The 25,541-nt window shown below is 41.7% G+C and overlaps 1 protein-coding gene across 1 annotated transcript; it reads left to right on the top strand.

Moving 5' to 3' along the window:
- Positions 1–960: 960 nt before the first annotated feature.
- LOC147424291 (uncharacterized) lies at positions 961–11,490 on the top strand. Its single transcript, XM_086502114.1, has 4 exons — positions 961–1,536; positions 1,628–1,700; positions 11,065–11,208; positions 11,304–11,490. Exons 1-4 carry the CDS (start codon positions 1,532–1,534, stop codon positions 11,436–11,438), a joined length of 357 nt encoding a protein of 118 aa, XP_086358240.1. The 5' UTR covers positions 961–1,531; the 3' UTR covers positions 11,439–11,490.
- The last annotated feature ends 14,051 nt before the right edge of the window (positions 11,491–25,541 follow it).

Raw genomic sequence — 25,541 nt, forward strand, 5'->3', positions numbered from 1 at the left:
CCTCCAATCTAACCAATTTATGCAAGCGTTGCCACAATTTAGGCTAGTCCCAACACGAAGGGGTGTTACATTTGAAGAGAAGGGATCCCTAGGCATATTTTTTATTGCGATTGTACATATTTCCCTTGGGGTGCATCGATGATTGCATAAGAAATTTCTGACTTCACCATGCTCACAAAGCATTACTTCTCATATCTAAAAGAAGTTTTTGCTTTGTATCCACTAAAAACAATTGAAATCATTTTGCATTGGTCTTCTCTTGTGTGGCATTCTCACAATCAAGGCACACCAAGAGAATGCATCCTACACAAGAAGCTCATCAAGGGTTTTGTTCTCAAAAGTACATTGCCTCCTAAGGCATGCAAGTAGACCAAAGCATTGCCAAGCATGGCATTTTCTAGCAGCCCTAACTCATATGCTCATAGTGCCATTGGTTGACCATGCCAAGGCCTAGCAAAAATCTACATGCATTCAAGATGCAAGGATAGATAACTATAGGAGATTGAAAGTGATCGAGATTGTCATAGAGCTAGTTGACATGCACGCCGGGTTTGCAATTGGTTGCCAACCAATTGCGAACTTGTATTGTACTCATGAGGGGTTGCGGTGAAAAATGCTTGCAACTGGTTGGCAACCAGCTGCAGCCATGCTCCAAGGGAGGGGGTGGAGCGGGTAGGCAACCACAGAACCGACAAGTGCTCTGTTGACTTCTCCAAGCCTGCGAAGGGAAGACACCAACCATGCATTTTTCCAAGCTAGTGTATTGAAAATAAGAATTTCCTCAATTTCACGTGAACACAGAAGTTGGCGGTAGTTGCACAGAAGTTCGCAACCTCGTGTTCATGTGAACAACACCATAGGCTACATGTGACACGTTTGTACACACACCCCGGGTTACTTATTGAGGCTAGTAAAGCGCCCCAATTAGAAGGGGAACTTTTTGGTGCCGAGCTCGGCAGCTTGCCTGAGTTGGAAGTAGGATCTTATGATACTGTCGCATGTCACGGCGGACTTGTAGAGGCGTCTGTCGTGGTGCATTGGGAACCTCTCCGTCCCTCCTGCAAGCATTATACTGATGTTAACAAAATTTTGCATCGTAGATTTCAATAAAGTAGTATGAAAAAAAAGCATTAATCATTCCATTTTAGTATTATAATGCTGCAAGCTCGCAAACTCTTGCAAAGCTGCAGATATCTCTCTCTCTCTCTCTCTCTCTCTCTCTCTCTCACACACACACACACACACACAGAGTCGGCATCGGCAAGTCCAGGGCTGTGCACAGGAGCCGATGCAAAGGCAACAGAAATATCATCTTTTGAGGTGGTGGGTAGCCATTATTTTTTGTCATCTCTGTCTGCGTCATTCTCTCTCTCTCTCTCTCTCTCTCTCTCTCTCTCTCGGAGTCTGTACTGGGCTGGCGCACACCTTCACAACAACAACAAGAAGCAGTTTTGGGAGGAGGTGGCCATGCGACTACCAATGGAAATGGCGCTGCAGTCCACCCTTTAACTTATAATAATTTCTTAGCGCAATGCGGTAAGCGTAATGACAAGTGTCGTGACAATTTTTTTTACCAGCTCTGTTCATGTTGCTATATTTTTAACTTTATCTGGTTTTTGACTTCCAGACCACAGACCACAGAGTCTACCGGCTGGCGCTCCAAACCTCAAGACGCTTCGACACGAGGAGTGAAAAGCAAGGTAATCTTCTTCTGTCATGCTCTCTCTCTCTCTATATCTACAATATACAATACATTGTTTGTATAGGCCTAGATAAGATATTTTCCATTTGCGCTTCCCATGGTTCTACTAGTGAGGCTATTAAGTCTTCCACAAATTATAAATTATTAAGTCTTTCACATAAATCAGTTCTCCATAATTAGGTCAAAAAAGAAGATTCCAAGTAGAGCCAGATCTTCTATATCCCTTTTTTGTCTATATCTATATTCATGACCAGTGTTCGGGAAAAATAATTTTTCCCAACATACAAATCTCCATTCCTTGAGTTTGCCAGGAGGAAATTTTATAAAATTAAAATTAGGGGAATGTTTTGGGTTTTTAAACTATTTTTCTCTATTAGAATTTCCCCTTGCCCTCAACCATCATTTTTGGAATTGGAAACGGTACGATGTTAAGCTGAGACACATTCTTCCCGAACATTGTTCATGACCCTTCAAAAGACTTGTAGGGAGTTTAGTTGTATGCCTTTCCAATTTGAAATTTGTGTAGAGAGAAAAAGGATTTTTCTTTAAGGCCTTCAAAATGAAAAAGTAGTCACCCTTCAAACCACCACTATGCCAGCTTTGATCTCGTGGGACAATGACTTAATGAGTGTCTTGTTCTTCTAAAGGCAATCAGTTTGTTCTTGGTGTTGTACTTGATTTAGAAAAGGAAAACTATGAGACAAGAGAGGGATTGAACTTTGAATGTACATTGTACACACTACAAAAGCTCTCTCTCCCTTATCCTTGCAAGGGTCTACTTTTCATCTCTTGCATATAATCATCATGGGTCTTCATCCGTCCATCTGTTGTAGCATTTTTCATAACTATCATCAATCTCTTTTCATCTCTGGGTTGTGGCATTTATTGCTCCAAGTATACATACAATGATAATTTTCTTGAGGGTAGATGAGAAAAGAAGACACTCTAAGAGGTAGTTCGTATTGCAAGTGTGATTACAGTATGCACTTGTAGATCTTGTTGGACTCTTTTTCATATAATTTGATCTTGAAAATGGGAAAAAAGACACTATGAGAGATCGTGGCGATTACCGCGGGCCATTACCGCAAAACAAGAGAGAGGAATTCAAAATGAAGAGAGAGAAACCCTTTTGTTGATCAAGCGGTATATTGTCGCACGTATTACGGCGTATATTGCCGCGATTATTGCAGCACCCATTACCGCTAAGGCCATAGACCCCCTTCCCCCTCCCTCTCCCGCGAGTTTCCATTTAAATCCAATACAACTCAAAATGTATTTACACACTACAACTCCTACACTCTTCAGAATGCTTGCTCACTTCACTTAATCTCTCCTTCACTCTAAAAATTCTATACATAAATCATTGAACTCACAACAAAACCATTACAAATACTATTCATAAGCACATAACGAAACATTTTTCAAATTAATCATATACTACACCAAGTGAAAGAATGGAGAGTTTTATTAATTCTCATCTTGTATAAGATCTCTACAAGCACTAGGATCCATATTTAGACCTATAGTATTCAAATCAATAAACAAGTTTAGAGAATCTTCCTCCTCTCCATCACCTCCTGTAGAATCATCATCGCTTTCTCCATCTTCCTCCTCCTCAAGATGACTATTTGCAAGGCTTGGCTGACCTTCTTCAACTTCTACTACATCTTTCTCTATATCTTGTGGTGATGGTATGATGGGATCAATTACTGGCTCAATGTCCGTCTCTGCAAAGATAGATCTACCCCGCAACGTGACTGGAATGACATACCAAAGTCTTCTTTGATATATACATGGCACATAAAAGACCTGTACGTCACACACAAAGAATAAGCTGATATACATATATTAAATTTTTAATTTAAGTTAATTGCACATAGCCTAAATTACCTGCTCGCAACTACTAGGATACACCAAGTTTTCAGTTTTTCCCCGATGGAATTGGGTGGAATCCACCATAATGAGCCCATTTTCATGTCTTTTGACCTCACCCGCAAACCATCGGCACTCAAAGAGGAATTTGTGAAAAGATCTGAAATCCACTTTGATTATTCTCTCTATAGTACCATAATATCTGACTTCATCTGTTGTTGTGTCAAAGTTTCCCATCACGCCGCAATCATTAGTGGTCCGACGCTCATCTATCTTGTGGGTGCGAAAATGTCGGCCTTCCGACCAAATGGAGTTGAAAATGAGACCCTACAATCACAATGCATAAGAGGTTACATCGTATTTCATTAAGTGATTTGCATACATGCATACATAACATATACACACTCACCTTGCGCAAGCATCCTCGCGCATACTCCCATTCTTTAGGGCTTATTTGTTCTCCTTGTGCCTTGGCATTGGTCATGGCATTATGGATCCACTCTACTTGAATCAAATCAGGATATTTTGCAAGCTCTTTAGGAAAAGGAGGTGCACGTCTCCCTCCATTGGACCTCTTCCATGCATATCTATCCCTTTCTCTAGCTGCGCGGGCTTCCAAGTACATATTGACCCATTTGGTCATGATAACTTGACATTGAGTAAACAGTAGTTGTTGACTATGGCATGAAACTCTCTATCCATGACCAAGAGTGAGCCTTTTCCACTGGGAATGGTTGAGTGCTTCCTAGGATCCTCTTCTTCACTCCACAGACAAGGCAATGATGGATCCACTGTGATGAGATACCGTGAGACATACACAAATGCCTCTTGCACCACCCAACCTTCTGCCATGCTCGCCTGAAAACATTAAAACCACATATTTTTATAGTAACTCCATAGCGTATAAATGCTATCTATATTGTATTGATTTTGCATACCTCTAGTTGTGACCTCAATCTAACAAAATCCTTTAAAGTCTTCAAGAATCTCTCCAGGAAGAACATCCATCTAGAGTGAACCACCCCACAAATGGAAATCTCCTCAACAAGGTGAAGCAATAGGTGTATTTCGCTAACAAGGATTGTATGTGGGAATGCATCCTCAATAGCACACACTGCCTCTACTGCTAGCTGATGGGCTACTGGTATGGCTTCTACTTCTATCTCCTTGGAGCTCACAAATCCACAGGGCACAAATAATATAGTAGATGAAAAAAAATTCCATTGTTCATGCATGCACAACATGATATAGTACTTGAAAAAAACCCATTACCTCACAATCTCACCCACTTTGAATATTGCAGCCTTCACCTTAGTGTCCCCATAACCACTAATAGTTATGGGAAGTACAAACTACAAACAATAAAACATCTTAGTGAATATATAAGGACACATAGACACCACAAACTGTTCTACTCTTACCTGAAGGATTTTATGCCAATCATGGGATTTCAATCCATACAATTGAGTGGAGCCACCCTTTTTGGTTTTTGTGAAAGCAACTTTGAGTGACCGCATATATCCTGTTGGAGTTCTGATGGATGCAATAACTTGCTTTGTCCGCTATTGGTCTGCCTTTGACAGTATCCATGGTGCTTTTGAGAGAATCATCTTTCCCCGCTCCCCCATGCGGGGCGTGGCTGAAGGGGGGAGACGTCTCATGGCTCTTAAATCTTCCCTAGCACCCAATGAATCCTTGTTGCCAATTATGTGATCCCATATAGATTGCCCAACATTTTTGAATACATGCATAGGGACTGCCAAGGTATACAACACCCAATCATGCGGTTGCCACAACATTTACACAAGTTCTCAAATCAACAACCAGGCAACCAATTGACCATGCACAGTACGTGTTGTCCACATTGAAAGGGACAAAGAAAGAAGGAAAAATAACATATCTGGGCGCACTAGAGGTTGTAACCCAAATTGCCTACCATGCTATCGGCATGGCCGCCAACTTGCCACATGTCCCATATCATAACACTTGGATAGTGTCAGCACAACCTTCCCCTCAAGCCATAAGATCTACCAAGAGAACATACAAGTCTGATTAAGAGTTTGTTGAGAGATTGCCAGAACGGTGGGAGGCGGTGAGGTACCATGATGCTCCTCCCAATGCTTCGCCCAATCAGCCATGTTCCAATGGAATGGCTGAACTCCATTGATAGGGGGAGCATATCTACGATGTGAAGGAGGTAGGAAGCGATGGCTGTTGGGATAGATCACCTTCCCAAGAAGAGGAGGTCTCTCTGTCACAAGGGAAGGGCCACAAGTGGGACACACACTATGTCCAGATGTTGCCAATCCTGCCAAGAGGTAAACAAACGTTACACATGAGATGATAAACCTAAAGCAAAGAGTACAATTAACATGTGCATACTTACCAGATACCTCTCCGAATCCTGGGTACTCATGCATGGTCCACATGAGGATGCACTTGATGATGGCTTTGCGGTCTCGTTGTGGCCGTGAAATGTCAATGACATCTATGCCTCTCCATAGTTCTTGAAGCTCATCAATAAGAGGCTGCAGATATACATCCATGTTTTTTACCTTGTGCTTTCCTGGAATGAGAAGTGATAGTAAAATGTTTTCCTTTCTTGTTGCCTCCCAAGGAGGAATATTGTAGTTTACAACTACCACCGGCCAAGTGCTCCATGAAGTAGAGCGATGCCCAAATGGATTCACTCCATCACCAGCTAACCCAATCCTCAAGTGACGAGGCTCATCCCTGAACTCTGGCCATGTGTCCTCTATGTGCTTCCACGTTGGTGAGTCAGCTGGCACTCTCATAATACCATCTGTGGAGCAATTTTTTGCATGCCAACGCAAAAGCTCGCTCTTACCCTTCGATCTAAACATGTGTTGGATGCGAGGGATGAGTGGAAAATGCCTCAAAACTTTACTGGAATTCTGTTGCTCTGCATTCCTTATTTGAACCTAGGCTCCCCGCACGATGGACATGTGTCACAATCGGCATGCTCATTACGAAAGAGCACACAATCGTTCACGCAAGCATGAATGCGATCATAATCCATCCCTAATGCAGTCACCACTTCGCGTGCTTTTCGTCTATTCTATGGCATGTAATTGCCAGCTGGCAGCATCTTTCCTAGCAACCTATCACAAGAAGAAAGTACATTAGAAGCTAATTTATGCACTCCACAAGTATCCTTCACAATCTGTATACATACCTCAAAAGTGCGTCGACACTAGCATTGCTCCATCCAAACATTGCCTGAAGGTTAAGGACTTTGAGAGATTCCCTTAAAATGGAGTAAGAGCATCTATCATATAGTGCGGTGTGTGCCGAATCGAGTAGCTCACTCCTCGTTCTTTCGGAAGCTTCTTTGCATGCACACTCTGGTTCATGCTCCTCCTCTCGTGCAAGGAGATCCTCAACCATTCTATGCAAATGGTCGTCTTCTGCATCCACATAAGGAGATGGGATGTGATCACTCGTAGAGGGAGCAGTAGTTGACTGATTTGATGTGCTTCCTCCCTCTCTAATGGATTCCTGGCGCATGCGCTCTTCCACCCTCCTTTCCCCTCCTCCACCAACCACACGCCAATGAGGGGTGACGTCAATAGCCGCTACAATTCGCGGATCGTTTGTTTCCATCCGTGCACTCTTGTGAGGATCGCCTCATAGTCCATAATCTTCTACATGGCTCAAGCATATCCATCCAAGTCGAGCAATGGCGCATTTGCACCGCACGCATGGGCATGGTAATCGCTCGGCCAACCACCGTGATCTATCCGGTTCAGTGGACGGGCCAAAATCATCCCAAGCAACCTACATTAATAAATTACATACACTAATTAAAATCAAATTACCAAAAAATGTTAATAAAATATCAGTAAAAAGTAAAAATAAATAAATTTAACATGCATGGTAATCAAAACTTTTAGGTAAAAATGTCATTTTCAAAGTACTAAGAATACTTTCATTTGATATATATTTTATTAAAAGCATAGTACCAATAGATTTTTAGGATCAATAGTAATAATGTCAGAATGTGGCCATCTGTGTGTATGGGCCGAAATTGCGCCGCGGTAATAGTTGAGGTAATGAACGCGGTAATGACTATGGTAATGCTCGCGGTAATATGAGCGGGAATTCGGATTTCAAATTTTTTTATAAATAGGGGCACCCGCGTGTCCCGCGAAGTTCAAAACTCTAAAATTCGAATTTCATCGTCTTCTCCACAGAAGCTGAGAGCGCGAAACCTCACAACCTTGAGCTCTTCCTCCATCTCTACTATACTGCTCTCCACCATCTCTACTCCTTCACTCTCCTACCTTCTCCTACCCTCTCCCAACAAGCTCTTCAATTCCATGTAAGTTTTGTTGTTATGTTTTTTTTATTTTTTCACACGCATACACACACATGCATACACTCATACACACGCATGCATACACATGTATACACACACACACTAATTAGTGCATGTGTTCTTTACACACACTAATTAGTGTGTGAATTATTCTAATGCACACACTAATTAGTGTAAGTAAAGACACACCAAAACCTAAATTTGTTAATTATTAGTTACTTGCAAAATCTAAACTTGTTAAATTTGTTAAATTTATTACTTGCAAAACCTATTATGTTAAATTTGGTATTGGCCATGCACACACTAATTAGTGTGTGCATTGGCCAATGTGATTGGTCAATGTACACACTAATTAGTGTGTGATTAGTGTTGCATTGTTCAATGGGATTGGCTATTGCACACACTAATTAGTGTGTGTTAACACACACTAATTTGTGTGTGCATTGGCCAATCACATTGATCAATGCACACACTAATTAGTGTGTGGTTAGTGTGTGCATTGGCCAATGTGATTGGTCAAGGTACACACTAATTAGTTTGGGATTAGTGTGTGCATTGGTCAATGGCATTGGCCAATGCACACACTAATTAGTGTGTGTTAACACACACTATTTATTGTGTCATTAGTGTGTGCATTGACCAATGTGATTGGCCAATGCACACTTAACACACTATTTATTGTGTCATTAGTGTGTGCATTGACCAATGTGATTGGCCAATGCACACTTAACACACTATTTATTGTGTCATTAGTGTGTGCATTGACCAATGTGATTGGTCAATGCGCACACTAATTAGTGTGTGCATTGGCCAATGTGATTGGTCAATGTACACACTAATTAGTGTGTGATTAGTATGTGCATTGGTCAATGGGATTGGCCATTGCACACACTAATTAGTGTGTGTTAACACACACTAATTTGTGTGTGATTAGTGTGTGCATTGGCCAATGTGATTGGTCAATGCACGCACTAATTAGTGTGTGCATTGGCCAATGTGATTGGTCAATGCACACACTAATTAGTTTGGGATTAGTGTGTTAACACATACTATTTATTGTGTGATTAGTGTGTGCATTGACCAATGTGATTGGTCAATGCACACACTAATTAGTGTGTGATTAGTGTGTGCATTGACCAATCACATTGGTCAATGTACACATTAATTAGTTTGGGATTAGTGTGTTAACACACATTATTTATTGTGTGATTAGTGTGTGCATTGACCAATGTGATTAGCCAATGCGCACATTAATTAGTGTGTAACTAGTCCAATTCCACAAGCCAATGCACACACTAATTAGTGTGTGTTAACACACGCTAATTAGTGTGTGCACAAGCCAATGCACACACTAATTAGTATGTGCACATTAAGCCAATTACACAAGCCAATGCACACACTAATTAGTGTGTGCACAAGCCAATTACGCAAGCCAATGCACACACTAATTAGTGTGTGCACAAGCCAATGCACACACTAACTAGTGTATGTTAACACACACTATTAGTGTGTGCACAATCTAATGCACACATTAATTAGTGTATGTTAACACACACTAATTAGTGTGTGCACAAGCCAACACTAATTATGTTAAATTAAACAGTAATCAACACAAAAACATAAACATACCTCCATGATTAAGTCGTAGGTGACGTATTAGGCCCCAATGGCCGTCCAAGTGATCGCACAATCGGTCATACTAATCATAAACACAATAATCTCTTATTAGTCAATACACACACTAATATCTTATTAGCACTCATGGCTTTGCAAGACTCTTTTATAGGTTGTAGACACACCTTGGATTCTTTCCACATTGGATTCTTTCAACATTGGATACTATAGAGAATCCAATGTTTGAAAAAAATCAATGTGTAAATTTTTAATCATACATTCGAATTTTTATACCCTAGTTTAATCTTTGTCGTAATAAATGCAAACCATGTCTTCTTCTTCCACACCACGCTTTCGCATCATTGAGGATTTCATGGCGGACTGGATGTCATATCCCGACGCTCCCTCTGCCTATCATTCACAACCGTCACCTATCAGTCATCATCAGGGTTGGACTGGTTTTGGGACACTCTTGGTGGGTCCGTTGCCGTACATGTGACCGATCAAGATGTAGAGAGGGCATTGCGTCTTCGGGATGAGTGGTTAGGTTCGCAGCAGACCCTTACGCAGCGCTATTCACTAGCATAGCTAGCAGCTTTTGGATTATCAGAGGTATCTACTTCGACTGGTGGCACTCCATACCTGCAGAGTTTTCTAGCTACAGCTCTAGGTTCATCTTTTCCTTCAGAAGGTCCAACGCCCCAGGGTCTGACGCCGTTGGGTGCGGCGCCACAAGGTTCGACGCCACGGGAGTCCACCTATCCATCACCTATCCCACCTTCTGTCCCAGATTCACGTCGGCGCTCTTCTGGCAGTCAGGGTAGCTCGCATGCTAGCGCCGGTCGATCTCGACGAGGGAGCGGAGCTAGATGTTGTTTTGGGGGGGGGGGGGGGGGGGGGGGAAGTACTACAGATTCTCCTCCACAGTCACCGCTCCCTGCTCCAGTAGAAGATGAGGACCATGACATGCCTTCACCAGATGCTCGCGGGTTATACTAGCAGGTTCATAGAGGAGGTATGGTGGATCTCAGGACAGCGCAGGGCAGGAGATTCCGCACACACGTCAACCAATTAATCCACTCCACATATATCAATTGTTTTCTCAAATTTGATCAGCAAGATCCCTACAACCTCACATATATAGAGACAACCATGCACATGCGTTTCCCCAACCCTGAGGGGCAACAATTCTCAAGGCAATGGTTGCAAGAGCATGTCAAAACATTTCTCAAGAACAAAAAATCTAGTGTGAGGAGAGCTGCAAAGAAGACAATGGAGTCTCCAGAGCATAGCTATCGGCAAGGAAATGTCCATGATGTGGAGTGGGAGACAGCTATGGAAGAGAAAGAGGACGAAAGGGCAACGGGTGCGAGGATGTATACGCGTCAAGTTGAGGCCAGATCCCATCAGACTCCTACGCATTATGGTTCGGGAGAAAAAACGGCTTGGAAAGACAAATATGTAAGTAAAAATATTAGTTTTATTGAAAAAAATCTAATGTTTTTCATTTAATTGATTGGTTTCTATTTGTTGTCAGTATAACATTACCATGAGTCGCCCGACCAGAGATGTGCAGAGATATAGAGAGAATCATACCGAGTATCAAACTTGGTGTTGGTTGTTTGAAAATCAAATGATCTCTCAAGAGGAGTTCGAAAATGCATGCAAAAGTCTGCAACATGTAAGTTTAATCTTATTTAAATTATCAAATTGTTGATTTTATATCAAATATTAAATAACAAAGTGTTAATTGTTTCTTTTTCTGGTTTTGCAAAGTCAAGGAGTTCCACGCGAAATGCCGCCATCTCCCCCATGAGCATCCTCTATTTTGTATACGCGGGCCCCGTTTGCCCTATCCCACATGACCATACTCTATTTTGTACACGTGGGCTTTTTTTGCCCTTTATGTAAATGCAATACCTATCATTTTTTGGCTCAATACCTCCCCCAATTGTAATTCCACTTATGTAAATGAAATTATCAATCTTTTTTTGGCTCAATGTATTGTCCAATTGTGATATTTTGTTGTAATTAATAATAATTTTGTAAAATATCTTAAATAAATAAAAAAATAGATGACCTTTTGGATGGTCCTGCAAAGGACAATCCAAACGGTCATCTCTTTTTTTATAATAAACCCGCCCGCGGTAATGCCTGCGATAACATATACGCGGTAACTGTTGCGGGTATCTTTGCAGTAAAGGTCGCGGTAATTGGCACGGAAATATAGCCGCAGGCATTACCGCGTAAGTTACCGCTATACCATTACCGCAAATGTTGCCACAGTCTTTTCCGCATACGGGAATTTTCATATTACAAATTTGTTTGTTTTTTTGCGGTAATGTGAGCGATAATACCGCACATATGTTATAGTGAGATGACAAAGTACTAGTTAAAGTAGTTGTATATATGCTTCTCTCCCAACATATTTTAAGGTAATAAATTTGGACTTGCATAACCTAGACAGACTATGGGTGTGATTTTGTGTTGAAGTAAGATGGCTCACAAGGTATAATCAAGCTCTATAGCTTTTCTCTTCATCTTCTCTAAGATATTGGTCTCTTTTTTTCTTTTTTTTTTTGCAAAACTCCCAATTGTGAGTGGATAGTATTAAGAACATCAGAAATATACACCAACCTCGAGCTCAAACCGAGCCTTGAGGGTCAAAGGATTACAAGTTTTTTGCTTGACAAAAAAACCACAACTACTCCTAGGATTTACTCATTAAAAGATGTCATCATGACCTATATTGTTCCAGACTAGTCCTCTGAGGCTTGTTTGCCTCCGATTCTGTGGATCGTCACTCTGCTCTCTTGTATGATTTCACAAAATCTTGTCATATCCATATCCCCCTTAAACACATGGAGATTCCTTGCTTGCCAAATATGGTGAAAGAAGTAGTACCTGATAACTTGAGTGCAGACAAGAAGAACAGGACTTCCCAACCTGTTACTACCAAAGAATAGATCAGTCTTGAAGAACTTAATTTGCCATGTCCTTTGAATCCACTTGCATATTTTTCCAGTCATGCCACTGATTTCCTGGCATCCCATGAAAAAGTGGGCTAGGTCCTCACTAGCTATTCTGCACCCCGAGCAATGATCGGACGCGATTCCTCTTTCTTATATATTTATGCCCGTGGGCAGAGCACCCCACATCACTTCCCACAGAAATACCTTCATATACTGAGGCCACCTTGGCTTCTAGATGTTCTCCATGACTCCCTCCCACCGTTTTTCCGTCCAATGTCTCTTCCATAATTTGTTGAGGGGGCTACACCAATTAGCCTCGTGCATTAATGCATGGTAAATGCCTTTAGAATGTGGTTTCCAAAAGAGGCTACTCCCGGGCCATCTCCAAGCGCCCCATTCAAAGTTGGATTCACAAATTGGCATCACCACCTTATCAAGCTCTTTCATCATCCTGTAGGCTAGTAAGATCTCAAAGCCATTCAGTTTAAATTGGATGGCTAAAGAGTCAAAATTTTTCCAGCACTTCCTACTGCCATCCCAGAATTGCTCTAGTTGAACGAGCCCCTTATTATTCACATTCCTGGCCATTTCTACCCAATAGGGGCTTTGCAATGGCCCCAATATTTTAGAGAGCCAAGGGGACCAGTGCGATATGTGTAGAGTGGGCAGGTGATGGATAAGGTAGGAAAGAAGACTACACACACACACCAACACACATTGAGACACACACACACAATCGTTACCCTGTAGCAGCCATTCAACGAGCTGCTCTTCTCTTCTTCTTCTTTTTTGAACTATTATCCAAAGTATATTTACAACATAGTATAGTCAGTGTCCAGCCGCCCATAGCACAATGGACATATTCTTAAACATCATATTCTTTAACACTCCCCCTCTAGCTCAGAGTGAGCTTGTATATGATGGATTCCCAATGCTTCATGAAAGTAGCAAAACTTCTCCTTTCCAAGAGCTTTTGTGAATATATCCACAACTTGATCATTTGTCTTCACATACACCAAATCAATCTCATTTGCCAAAACTTTTTCTCTAATGAAGTGATAATGTACCTCAATGTGTTTAGTGCGAGCATGGTAGACTAGATTCTTTGCCAACATGATGCTGCTAATATTGTCACAATATATAATGACACTGTCAAGATAGTCAAAACCAAAGTCTACTATAAGTACTCTCAACCATGACTCTTCACATGCTGCCAAAGCTGCTGCACGATATTCAGCTTCTGTACTTGATAATGCTACAGTTGATTGCTTCTTGCTACTCCAACTTATCATACCAATGCCAATGGAAAATGCATAACCACTTGTAGATCTTCTATCCATAAAATCTCCTGCCCAATCTGCATCTGTGTAACCATAAAGACAAAGCTTCCCATTCTTTTCATAAAACATTCCATAACTGACAGTGGCTTTACATATCTCATAATCCGTCTCACTGCATCAAGATGACTTTTACATGGATTTTGCATGAATTGACTCACAACACCCATTGCATAACTCAAATCTGGCCTTGTTATTGTCAAGTAAATAAGGCTTCCAACCATCTTGCGATACATAGTGACATCCTCAATGTAATGTCCATCATCAAACAACTTCACATTTTGATCAAGAGGTGTATCAACCGGTTTGCACGCTATCATTCCATACTTCTCAAGCATATCCAACGCGTATTGTCTTTGTATCATCCAAATTCCTGATAAAGTATTGACAATTTCAATTCCCAAGAAATATCTCAACTCACCAAGGTCCTTCATGTTGAATTCTCTCAACAAACTCTTCTTGACATGCAAAATTTGCTCAGCATGACTTCCAGTGAGAATCAAGTCATCAACATAGATAACAATAACGACGATCTCTCCATCAACATGCTTCAAAAATAATGAGTGATCAGCAGTAGATTGTTTAAATCCAATCTTCTTCAAGAATCTGGTTATCTTTTCACACCAAGCTCTAGATGCTTGCTTCAAACCATACAATGATTTCTTCAACTTACACACATAATATGGAAACTCTGGATGTTGATAACCCTCTGGTTGTATCATATAAACTTCTTCTTCCAAGTCACCATTCAAGAATGCATTATCCACATCCATTTGCCGTAACTTCCAACCGAACATACTTGCCATTGCTATCACCAATCTGACTGTTGTCATCTTTGCAACTGGACTAAATGTCTCATCATAATCAAGACCTTTTGTTTGTGCATAACCTTTAGCAACAAGCCTCGCTTTGTATCTTTCCACACTACCATCTGACTTGCACTTGACTTTGTATACCCATTTTGAACCAATTGCTTTCTTTCCACTTGGCAAGCGAACCAAATCCCAAGTGTCATTCTTCACAAGAGCATCCATCTCATCATCCATAGCTGACTCCCATTCTGATTTTCCAATTTCCTCTTGAAAACATGTAGGCTCTTTATGTTGCACACGTGAAACCATGTATGCATAATGTGTACGCATGTAACCGTTGCATGTCAATCTATCAACTGGATAACGCACCCTCTCGGATCTTCTCAACTGTGGTGCACTCTTCTCTTCAACTCTTGCATATGGGGGTACATATTTCTCAATATTCTTACTGCCAGGTGTCCTGAAATGTGGTAAACCATGCTCTTCATCGAGGATTTCATCTCCAGAACTCTCTTCAACCACTTTCTTCTTGCCTTTCTCGTCTTGCTTCTTATCTCGCAAACGACCACTCCATGGGTTGACACTTCCTGTACTCTCCTCTGCCATATGTGGTCCTGAAATAGTTCTTGTTGGTTGTCCTGGCTTATCAACAACATGACGCACATTCTCTTGCTCTTCATACTCATCTTCTATCATCACTGGCTTTGGTTTATACCATGGTTCATGCTCACAAAATCTGACATCTCTACTGACATAAACTTGTCTTGTCGTAGGATCATAGCACTTGTAACCTTTCTTTTCAACTGGGTAGCCCAAGAATATACACTTCACTGCCTTTGGCTCCATCTTCTTTCTTGATTCATTTGACACATGAACATAGCAAACACATCCAAAAACTTTCATGTAGGAAACTGTTGGCTTGATCCCATAAAGTCTCTCATAAGGTGAAATTTCATGAATGGCAGCTCTTGGTGTTCGATTCATAATGTGTACTGCTGTATGAACTGCTTCAGCCCAATATGTTAATGGCATATTCATCTCATTCATCATGGCTCTTGCAATCTCTGCTATGAATCTATTCTTTCTCTCAGCAACTCCATTTTGTTGTGGTGTGTATCTGCAAGTAATCTGTCTTCTTATGCCTTGTTCACGTAAGTAATCATCAAAATTGTGTGACATGTACTCTCCCCCTCCATCTGTACGTAGGCATTTAATTTGACAACCATTCTCTTTCTCAACCATAACTTTGAACTCCAAAAATACTTCAAATGCCTTTGACTTTGCCTTTAGAAAGTAAACCCATGTCATTCTGCTGTAATCGTCCGTAAATGTGATAAAATATCGACAACCATTTGGCGTAGCATGATCACAAGGTCCCCAAATATCTGAATGAACAATTTCCAAAGGACTTTGGCTAATTCTCCCCCTCTTTGGAAATGGTAAACGAGATTGCTTTCCAAATTGACAAGCTTCACAAACATGATCAAAATTCAATCTGCCAAACTTTGGTAATCCACGTACAATTTGATTTGATTGCATATGGTTTAATATTCTAAAATTGACATGACCAATCCTCTTATGCCATAACTCTGCCCAATCATCTTGAGTGGCTGATTTGTTTGCATACATACCACTGTGTAAACATGGATCTCCAGCTTCCAATGAGAACAAGCGACCTTTCTTTCTTCCACGTTTCCTCTTCCACCTCTATTGTTTCCACGACCTCTAGAGTGAAAAACCTGATCTCTGGAATTGTTATTTGATGTAGAAGGACCTGACTTGCCTAACTTCACCTCTTCTTGCAAACAAAGGTTTTCTAACTCTTCAAAATCAGGCATGTGTCCTCGAACAGATATAGATGTATCCAATGACTTGTATTCCGGTCCCAAACCAGTCAATGTCACTGAAACTAAGTCATCATCTGGAACTTCAACATTAATTCTCGCAAGATCTTCCTGTATTTGCTTTATCTCTGTCACATAATCTGATATGGATCTATTTCCTCGCCATACACAATGTAACCTTTGCTTCAAGTGAACTTTTCGTGGTTCTGTATTGGAGCTGTTCATTCTTGCTAGTATCTCCCATGCTTCCTTTGGAGATTGAGGCTTCTTCACATGTGGTATAAAGAAGTCACTAATGCATAGTGAAATCCAATGCATCACTTTCCTTGAATTCTCGATCCACTTCTTGTAAGCTTCTACTCCTGCTTGCCATGTTTTATGTGCTTCAACATTCTCTCTATTTGGTTCCAAACCAACCTCGGGACACTCTTGTTCACGTGTAATATAATCCCATAAACCTTTGCCCATGATAAACTCCATCGTGTAAGACCATATGTTGTAGTTCTCTCTGGTCAGCTTCTCTCCAACAATCTGTGTGACTTGGGTTGAACTTTCTGCCATCTTCACTCTCTCAATTTCTTTCAAAGGATTTTGACAAAATTTCGACAGAGTTTCATTTGTATTTGGACAATATCTCAAGTGAAAATCTTAACCAAAGTGCTCATAAACGCTGACAGAAAATCTCTCACTGCGAAGGGAAAATCCACTGACTCACTTTGCCACAGACTGACTCAATACTATGCATAAATACTCTAAAACAATGTCCACATGGACCTGTATGCAAATGCAATCCATACGCTGTCCTGTACCACATATCCATACATCCACCTTCTTCCCATAGTCGTAAACGACATATGAGGTCTTTCGCGGGGCTAGTCGGGGGTTCGCTCCAGTACCTAATCCACCTTGCCAAGGTACCAAAGCTCCCAAGGCAAGGCTTCAAAAAACCTCACTCGACCCTCACAAAGGTTGCAGTTTTCCAAAATACATTGACCGCATATCCATACATAACCACAAAGTACTCAATCTGACAATATAACCGCCTCAACTTCTTCCCACAACCTTTCTTACATAGGCGGATGTCCATAACGGACCCACAACAACCAAACATAATCTTCGATAACACAATATCATGATGCAAAAGCTCTATGTCGCTCTCCAAAACCTGTGTAAATGCTGAATTCTTCACCTGTAACCTGTAAATCTACTACCGAGTGCAAAACTGGACATCTCCTATGCTTGTGTGAACTGGCTGTTTGCTGCAGAAAATTGAAGATTTTGGAAAATCTGAGTATGCCAATGCGTCCGGAACGCCCAAAAACATAAAGATAGACTCCTGGATCACTGTATTCCGAGTTCGGGTGAGGAAGTTATGACCAAAACACCTCTCTTTTTTGCTGTTTTCCAGAGCTGCAGAAACCTGTGTATTGACTGTAGCTCCTCAAACTGAGCTCTGATACCACTTTGTAGAGTGCGCAGGTGATGGAGAAGGTAGGAAAGAAGACTACACACACACACCAACACACATCGAGACACACACACACAATCGTTACCCTGTAGCTGCCATTCAACGAGCTGCTCTTCTGTTCTTCTTCTTTTTTGAACTATTATCCAAAGTATATTTACAACATAGTATAGTCAGTGTCCAGCCGCCCATAGCACAATGGACATATTCTTTAACATCATATTCTTTAACAATATGGAGTTCTTAAAGTATCTGGTTGCTTCCCCCCATTCAAAAACCTCAGTTGCTCTTGTGCACTTCCTCATTAGCTTCCCTGAGAGTCCACCAGATCTAAGATAAGACCACTTCGGGGCAAGAAGTTTGTCGTGCACCACAACCCCCTTCCACTTTCCCCCTTTTGATCCCAGTTTTACTGCATCAAGCATTTCCTTGATCATGATATCCCAAGCTTGGTCTTGTTTAGCCAATGAGACCATAAATTTGGCACACAGGGCCTCAGCATGGGTTACATGGTTAATATTGCCGAGCCCTCCATGGTCTATCGGGCGAGCAACTACCTCCCATCTAGCCCACTGCCATGGCCGGGAGGTTTTTGTGTTGTTCTTCCAAAGAAACCTTTTCACTGTTTTTAAAAATTCTTTCCAGTTACACTCATCCATCTTGAGCACGGGGCTGAGGAAAGCAATATACGGGATCATAAAAGCATTAATCACTCTAATCCGGCTTTGAAATGGGAGGAGAACAAACTCTTATCTTCTCATTTTTGAGCTTATTTTTTCAAGGACCCATTGAAATCTTTGCCTGTGGGTTACGTTCACCCCTATGGGGGCTCCTAGGTGTCTGAATACACTCCCCTATGGGTTACGTTCACCCCTATGGGGGCTCCTAGGTGTCTGAATACACTCCCTTTGGAGATAATCTCTCCTGTCCAGACTGCAGGGTCAAAAGAGTCGTTCTCCGACAGGGAGATAAGCCTTGACTTCTCTATATTGCACTTGGATCTAGAGGCCACGGCAAATGTTTGCACAATCTCCAAAGCTCTCCTGACAACTTGAGGGCACACCTTCAAGAATAGGAGCAAATCATCTGCGAACATTTTGGCCAATAGCTGGTCGTTGCCCGATAATTCTAGACCTTGAATCTCTCCCCGCGCAGCATTGGCTTCGAGCATCGTAACGAGAGGATGCAACCAGATGGCGAAAAGCAAGGGGGCTAGGGGACATCCTTGCTTTATAGACCTTTTAAACTCAAAAGAGCCCACAATTGTTTCATTAAACAAGATCTCTGATTGGCTGCCCACGTCTAGTGTGCGTATGAGGTGACAAAGGCAAGGCCCAAAGCCCAGAGCTCTCATGACTTCTTCTATATAGTACTATTCTATTCTATCATAGGATTTGTCAAGGTCCAACTGTAGCAAGATGCACTCTTGTTTGGAGAAGGATGCATACTCTATTCCTACCATTGCTGCCAAGATATTGTCATATATAGATCTCCCTTTAATGAATCCTGTTGATGGGGAGAGATGATTTGACTTAGGAGGGGGGCAAGTCTAAGAGCTACCGCCTTGGCAATAATTTTTTATGCTACTGACATCATCGTAATGGGACGCCAGTGTTTAAGTTGAGAGCAACAGATCTGTTTGGGGACGAGCTTGATAAGCCCTCTCTTAACACTAGCATCCAATGACTCTTCAGAAACATCTTGATTGGCAATCCGTGTGACTAGGCCCTTGAGATCATCCCAAAATTCCCTGAAGAATTCAGCCCCCGTCAGTCCATCCCAACCTGGGGACTTTTCATTGCCAATAGCTTTTAGTGCCACTGAGCATTCCTCCTCAGAGAAGGCCTTTTCCATGCGGTTGGCTTCCTCCTAAGGAACCTTCTTTTCAATACTCCCAAGTAAAGGCACTAGGGCTTCTTCCACTTCCTGAGATTGGGTTTCTGGTTGGCCGATAATCTGGCTGAGATAATTGAGAATAAGTCCAACCATCTCATCTTGGTTTTGAATTGTATTCCCTTTCTAATCATCGAGCACTTGCACCCGGCCTCGACTCTTCCTCACATTCAAAGCCGTAAAAAAATGTGTTTGGTTAGAAGTCTCTTGTTGAAGGAAAGTTTACCTAGAGAGCAATCTTGCCTTCTTGATTTCCTCCAGCTGTTCGTTGGCCAGGTGAGATTTAGCTTCAAGCCATCGCTTGTGCTCATCCTCGGTAGCCAGTCCGGCAGCCTTCCTAGAGGCTAATTGCGCTACCTCCTCTGTGAGATGTTTGATATGTGCCTCATTGGCTTTTTTAGCCCGAGGACCCAAAGTTTTGATAGCTTTCTGTACACTTTGAACAAATATATTACAAGTACTCGATTAATTCATCCCCACATCTTTCTTGAGCTTTTCCAATGCTTTCATGGCGATGCTTCTGAAGAGAGGGTCTTTGAACAGGTGTGCCCCTGTACCAGAGGCAGTGCGGGCATATTGCAGGTTTGTGTAGGTGAATCAAGGCATGCTGTTCCATGGGCCCACTTCCCACAAGTCAATCATAGCCCACTTCTCGCATAAGCTCAGTCATTTAGACTTTTCTAAGCCAACCAATATACTGGCGGAGCCTGTTCTGTCCTTGATTTTCTCGATCATGTTGAAATCTCCAACCATCAGCCACTCCCCTTCAATCGGAGTATCCCTGAGCTGCATCCACAGTTTAGCTCTATCCTTTGCGTTGCAAGGGCCGTAAACATTTACTATGTGTTGGGTATGCAAGCCTAGGTTAGTCTAGCTCGTGGGCACAATCTCCTAAAGCATGCAGGATAGTCCAGTTGCAAGTTAAGTTTACATGGCCTTTTTATGGATTTATATACATTGTAAGGTTCTTTAATTATCAATCATTAACAATAGCGTGTGGCATCAACGGATTCGCCCAGGTTTGCTGGAGACATCTCGTCTCTTGACCAACTGCCAATTCGGCCTCTACAGGTTGCCTTGAGCATGCCTTGGTTTTCGACAGTCTGTGCCATCGCTGTGTTACAAAGCTCCCTTTTTTTGAGATTGATTTTTATATTAAAAAATCAATTGTCCACCCAATTTGGTCATGAGGCTTTACACAAGCGGGTATTCCCACTCGACAAGGTGTAAGTACATTGACTCAGTAGTACATTGGCTCCGGTAACACATTGGCTCATAAATATTTGAAGGCGGCTTTCAAATGGAGTCAATTGCAGTGATTTTGACAATTTTTGCAGTAACCTAATACACGTATGCAAAGACAGATAAAGACGAAGGCAACCGAAAGTTTATGCTCAGCAACATGTCCAAAGGTATAACCATGTGGTCATTCCAAGAAAAGTGTATGACATGCATCATGTGCCAGTGAGTGTCAAATCAAGGCAGATTCTTGGGGCTATGATCAATGGAGACCTATTTGGTATTGAAGATGAAGAAAGTGATAGCTTGTGGTTGCAATACATACAGTGCATAGGCATGTTCAAAATGCCAAGTAAGGTTTATGACATGCTCAAACACATCGACAACCACAAGAACAATGAAGATTTTCTTTCAAGAATTTTATCCATCAACAATCTACAGAGTTCACAATCAATTTCACATGTCCAGTGTCATAGGTTTATTTCAAATTTGGTATATTGTCAATATCAATTTCAAAGCCTTAGCCTCTCAATAGTCAGTTATTGTCATGCATGTCAGCTGTCCTCATGCCAAAATTTTGTACGGGTTATAGACAGTGCCACATAAAAAGTGGTAAGACCACCCTTTGTTGTTTGGTCAAGTTCTGGTATGTCTCACACTGATGGTTGTTTGAGGGAAGTACACACACACACCTATGCTATTGTCAAGGGTGGGTCTTCTACTCATGGTTTCAGGTGAATGAACTCTACCATGGTCTGTCTCGAGTCCATTGTCAGTTGTTTGGGCTTGAGGGGGGGGTTGTTGGGTATGCAAGCCCAGGTTTGTCTAGCTCGTGGGCACAGTCTCCTAAAGCATGCAGGATAGTCCAATTGCAAGTTGAGTTTGCATGGCCTTTTTATGGCTTTATATACATTGTAAGATTATTTAATTATCAATCATTAACAATAGCATGTGGTTGTTTTTTGTTTTGCAACTGCTGTATCAAGCTCTCTTATCTCTCGCTCTCTTTGTTGTCTGCTGCAACGAACCTCCTTGCCATGGCACTGCCCAGGGGGTATCCCCCATAGCCTTGACCCCAACACTATGGTGATAGGTTGATTGTCCCATCTGATTCTAACACCAACTCGTCCGGAGGGGTGGTTTAGAACCATCTTTGGCTCCAAATCTCTATCAACAAAGAACAAGACACCACTGAACCCGTCACTTCCTTCCTCATAAAAGATTAGTTTTTTTCCTATATCATGTTTTCTCTTGCTAGAAGCATCGAAATGGTGCTCTTGGATGGCTTAGCACTTAACTACCTTCTCTTTCTTCACTTCTTCCCAGAAGAGAGTGCCCTTCTTCTGGTTTTTAATTCCTTCACGTTCCAAGATTGGATAGAGAGAGTATCCATCACTGGGAAAGGGTGACAAATTCTTCTGCCTCCAGGAATGCTTCAATAGAGTTCCCTTTTAGGTTGTCCTCTTCCATTGGCTCCTTTTTTGCTGGAACCTGCATGGTATCCAGCTTGGAAGTGAAAAGGTACTCTTGATTCGTCTTCCCATTAGGAGAAAGTTGGACTCACTTTTGGGCCCTGTAAGAAGTGCCACGTCAGCATAGAGAGAGAAAATGAAAATGTTAACTTTTGCATTTTATGTGATACTTTTCTGTGCAACAAAAAGCCAAAATGACATTCTTTGGTAGGTAGCCGCCGTCTTTATCATTCTTATCCTTCGGTCTCTTGTCAGGAATCCAACTAACCGTATGACTAATGATTTGAAATGCCAACTTACAAGCGTTCCCTCCAGAAACATAAGCCACACGAACTCTATCAACTCTAAACTTGAGAATATGGCTTTCCCTCCGAAAACCTGAGATATTTCTCCGTCTTCTTCTCTATCAACTCTAGGAATGGATAACGCATCTTTTCCTGATGAAAACACTAATTTGAACTTACAATCCTTGGCCCCTTCATCTTTAACACTTACCCAAAGAAAAAACACACATCATCTTCATGTTGATGTATTGCAAGAGTACGCATTGTTGCAGAAATGTAGGAGGGAGTCTTTCTTATCTCAACGGGAGAAAGAACTTAGAAGGACAAACAAGGAACATCATTTGGATTTGTGGACCGACGGGTCTATTTATCCAAAGGATCCTATGACAAATGCTCCACCTCCCTTTGCTAATATCACTAACCTCTTACATTTCACAGGCGATGTCAAGGATGGACTATTGGGATACACCGAACATTTGGAAATGAGAGGATTGAATGCGGAAAGGCAAAGAAACTTCCTAGCAATGGAGAACATGCAGCTGAAGAAACTTAATGAAGCATGCTCTCAAAAGATTTCATCAAAAAAAGAGACAATCCAAGGCATTGAGAAGAAGATCACAAGTTTGCGAGAGAAAGACACCGTGCTTGGTAGTCGGAAAAGAAAACGAGATCTGTGCAACCTTGAGAACATGAAGGTTGGTAGTGGTGGCCTGAAAAAATGAATACGAGCTTTAAGGTAACTCGAAGTTTGTTTCTTCAATGTGCTTCATTAAGAAGTGGATACACTTACTTTCCTATACATGATCATAACGCATTGTGCTTTTTTGGCAGGTCTTTACTGCATCCAAACTCAAACGGTGCAGGCTTCAATGCCAGAGTGCATTACAGCAGTCTAGTTCCAAAAGAAGTAGTTGAAGAGATGATAACTCAGAAAAAATTTCCTAAGTTGAAAGGGAGGCTACTTACCTCCTTCATGAACGAGAATCAGCTGGAAACAATGGAAGTGCAAGCAATACTTGATGAGAGTGGCATCTCGCAGATGGGATACATGGCACTCTTCAAAGCATTAGCTAAAAAATCTCAAAATAAACTACAGAGAGGATCATTGCTACCAAAGCCATCACATGTAAAGGCTGCTCGCCGGCACGTAAACGATAAGGTGTTTGAGAAACTGGGGTCACCATTCCATATTGAATCAATGTTCTTAGGCAAGGGCGGCAGAGAGGTATAGTTTAACGAGCACAACAACCTCTTCGTTGATCTTGAAGCATTGCAAAGGTATGCAGTTCACTTCTTTGACTTTGAAGGAAAATTTTGAAATCCTCGATTGGGTTTTTAGTGAAACCCAAATTCCTTCTATCATCAGTGAACAAAGAAACGGAGCCGTTCTTTCAGTGGAAGGATTTGGCGACTACACATTGGAATGGCACATGGCAGGTGACTTAAAGACTCTTAAGTGTATGTACAACATAACACACGGAGTAGCTGTGGAAAATCCATGCTTATATTGCATGGCTGATGCACAATCACTTGAGAGTGTGCAATGGATTAGATCTCCCAATAGACATCTTCAAGATAAAACTTTTAAACCAGTGCTTGATATTCCCCTGAGTAGAGTTCACGTGTGTACACTTCATGCACTCTGTCGAATAATTGAAAAGGTGGTTCATTTGTACATATGTTTTGCATGGACATTAAAGCCAGAGAGTGAGTCGAAAAGAGTGATCAAAGCATTAGAGGGAGTGCTCTCAAACATTGGTTTGCATGGAGGCAATGTCAAAATCGAAGAGGACCCTAAGATGTCTCAAAGTCGGTACAAGGTACCAAGGAAAGCATCGATAGGCGGAGTGAAGGCAAGAAGGTTTCTTGGGTTTAGCCTCAAATATTCAGATAGAGAAGAAAGAAGAATCTTGTTCAACAAATGGAAACAGTTACATAAAGTGGTTAAAGACAATGCTGGTGGTGGGGCAATCCAGAATCACAAAGCGAACGTGTGGAAATCACTAGATAAAATTTTCCACTACGTTGAGCAACATTCTTGGGACCAAAGTAAGCTCACATCATTTCAAGCAGCCTTGCTGGATTGGAAAAAGGCTTACCTTACAGGGTGGGGTGGGCAACATATCACACATTACATGGTAGGTTGGCATTCTACGTATACAAAACAAAATTTTAAATTGTACTCAACTGACCATTTTGTTTTATTTCAATGCAGCACATAATGTTCAACCATGGTCCATATTTTGCCAAGACATATGGTTCACTATCAATATGGTCCACACAAGGCATGGAAAAAACCCACTACATGGCAAGAACAGGTTATTTTAAGCACACTCGGCATGGGGGAGGAAAAGAAAAGGCCAATAGCCTATTAGAGTTACACCAATGGACTTATAGACGACTAATTCATAGAGCAAGGAAGAAGGAACTTCTTAAGAGTTCAGAAATTACACGGTCTTTACAACACATCCGCAAAGAGAAGAAACAGATGGATTGGGAGCATCAAATGCAGCCGAGCGCCATGCGAGGTGGCGCCAGTCACGAGTTAGGAGCGGGAGAAGATGGACCTGAGCCCGTCGTTTTTATCCTCTTTGATGCACCTCCTTCCTCCTCACTTTGTACCTCTTCGATGTGCAAGCTCTGTAGACGAGCTCGTTCCTCTGTTGATGGCAACATCCCTACGGGCATCATGCATC

Source organism: Adiantum capillus-veneris, chromosome 26 (genome assembly GCF_014529385.1).
Source record: "Adiantum capillus-veneris isolate H3 chromosome 26, ASM1452938v2, whole genome shotgun sequence".
In the NCBI taxonomy this organism is placed as follows: domain Eukaryota; kingdom Viridiplantae; phylum Streptophyta; class Polypodiopsida; order Polypodiales; family Pteridaceae; genus Adiantum; species Adiantum capillus-veneris.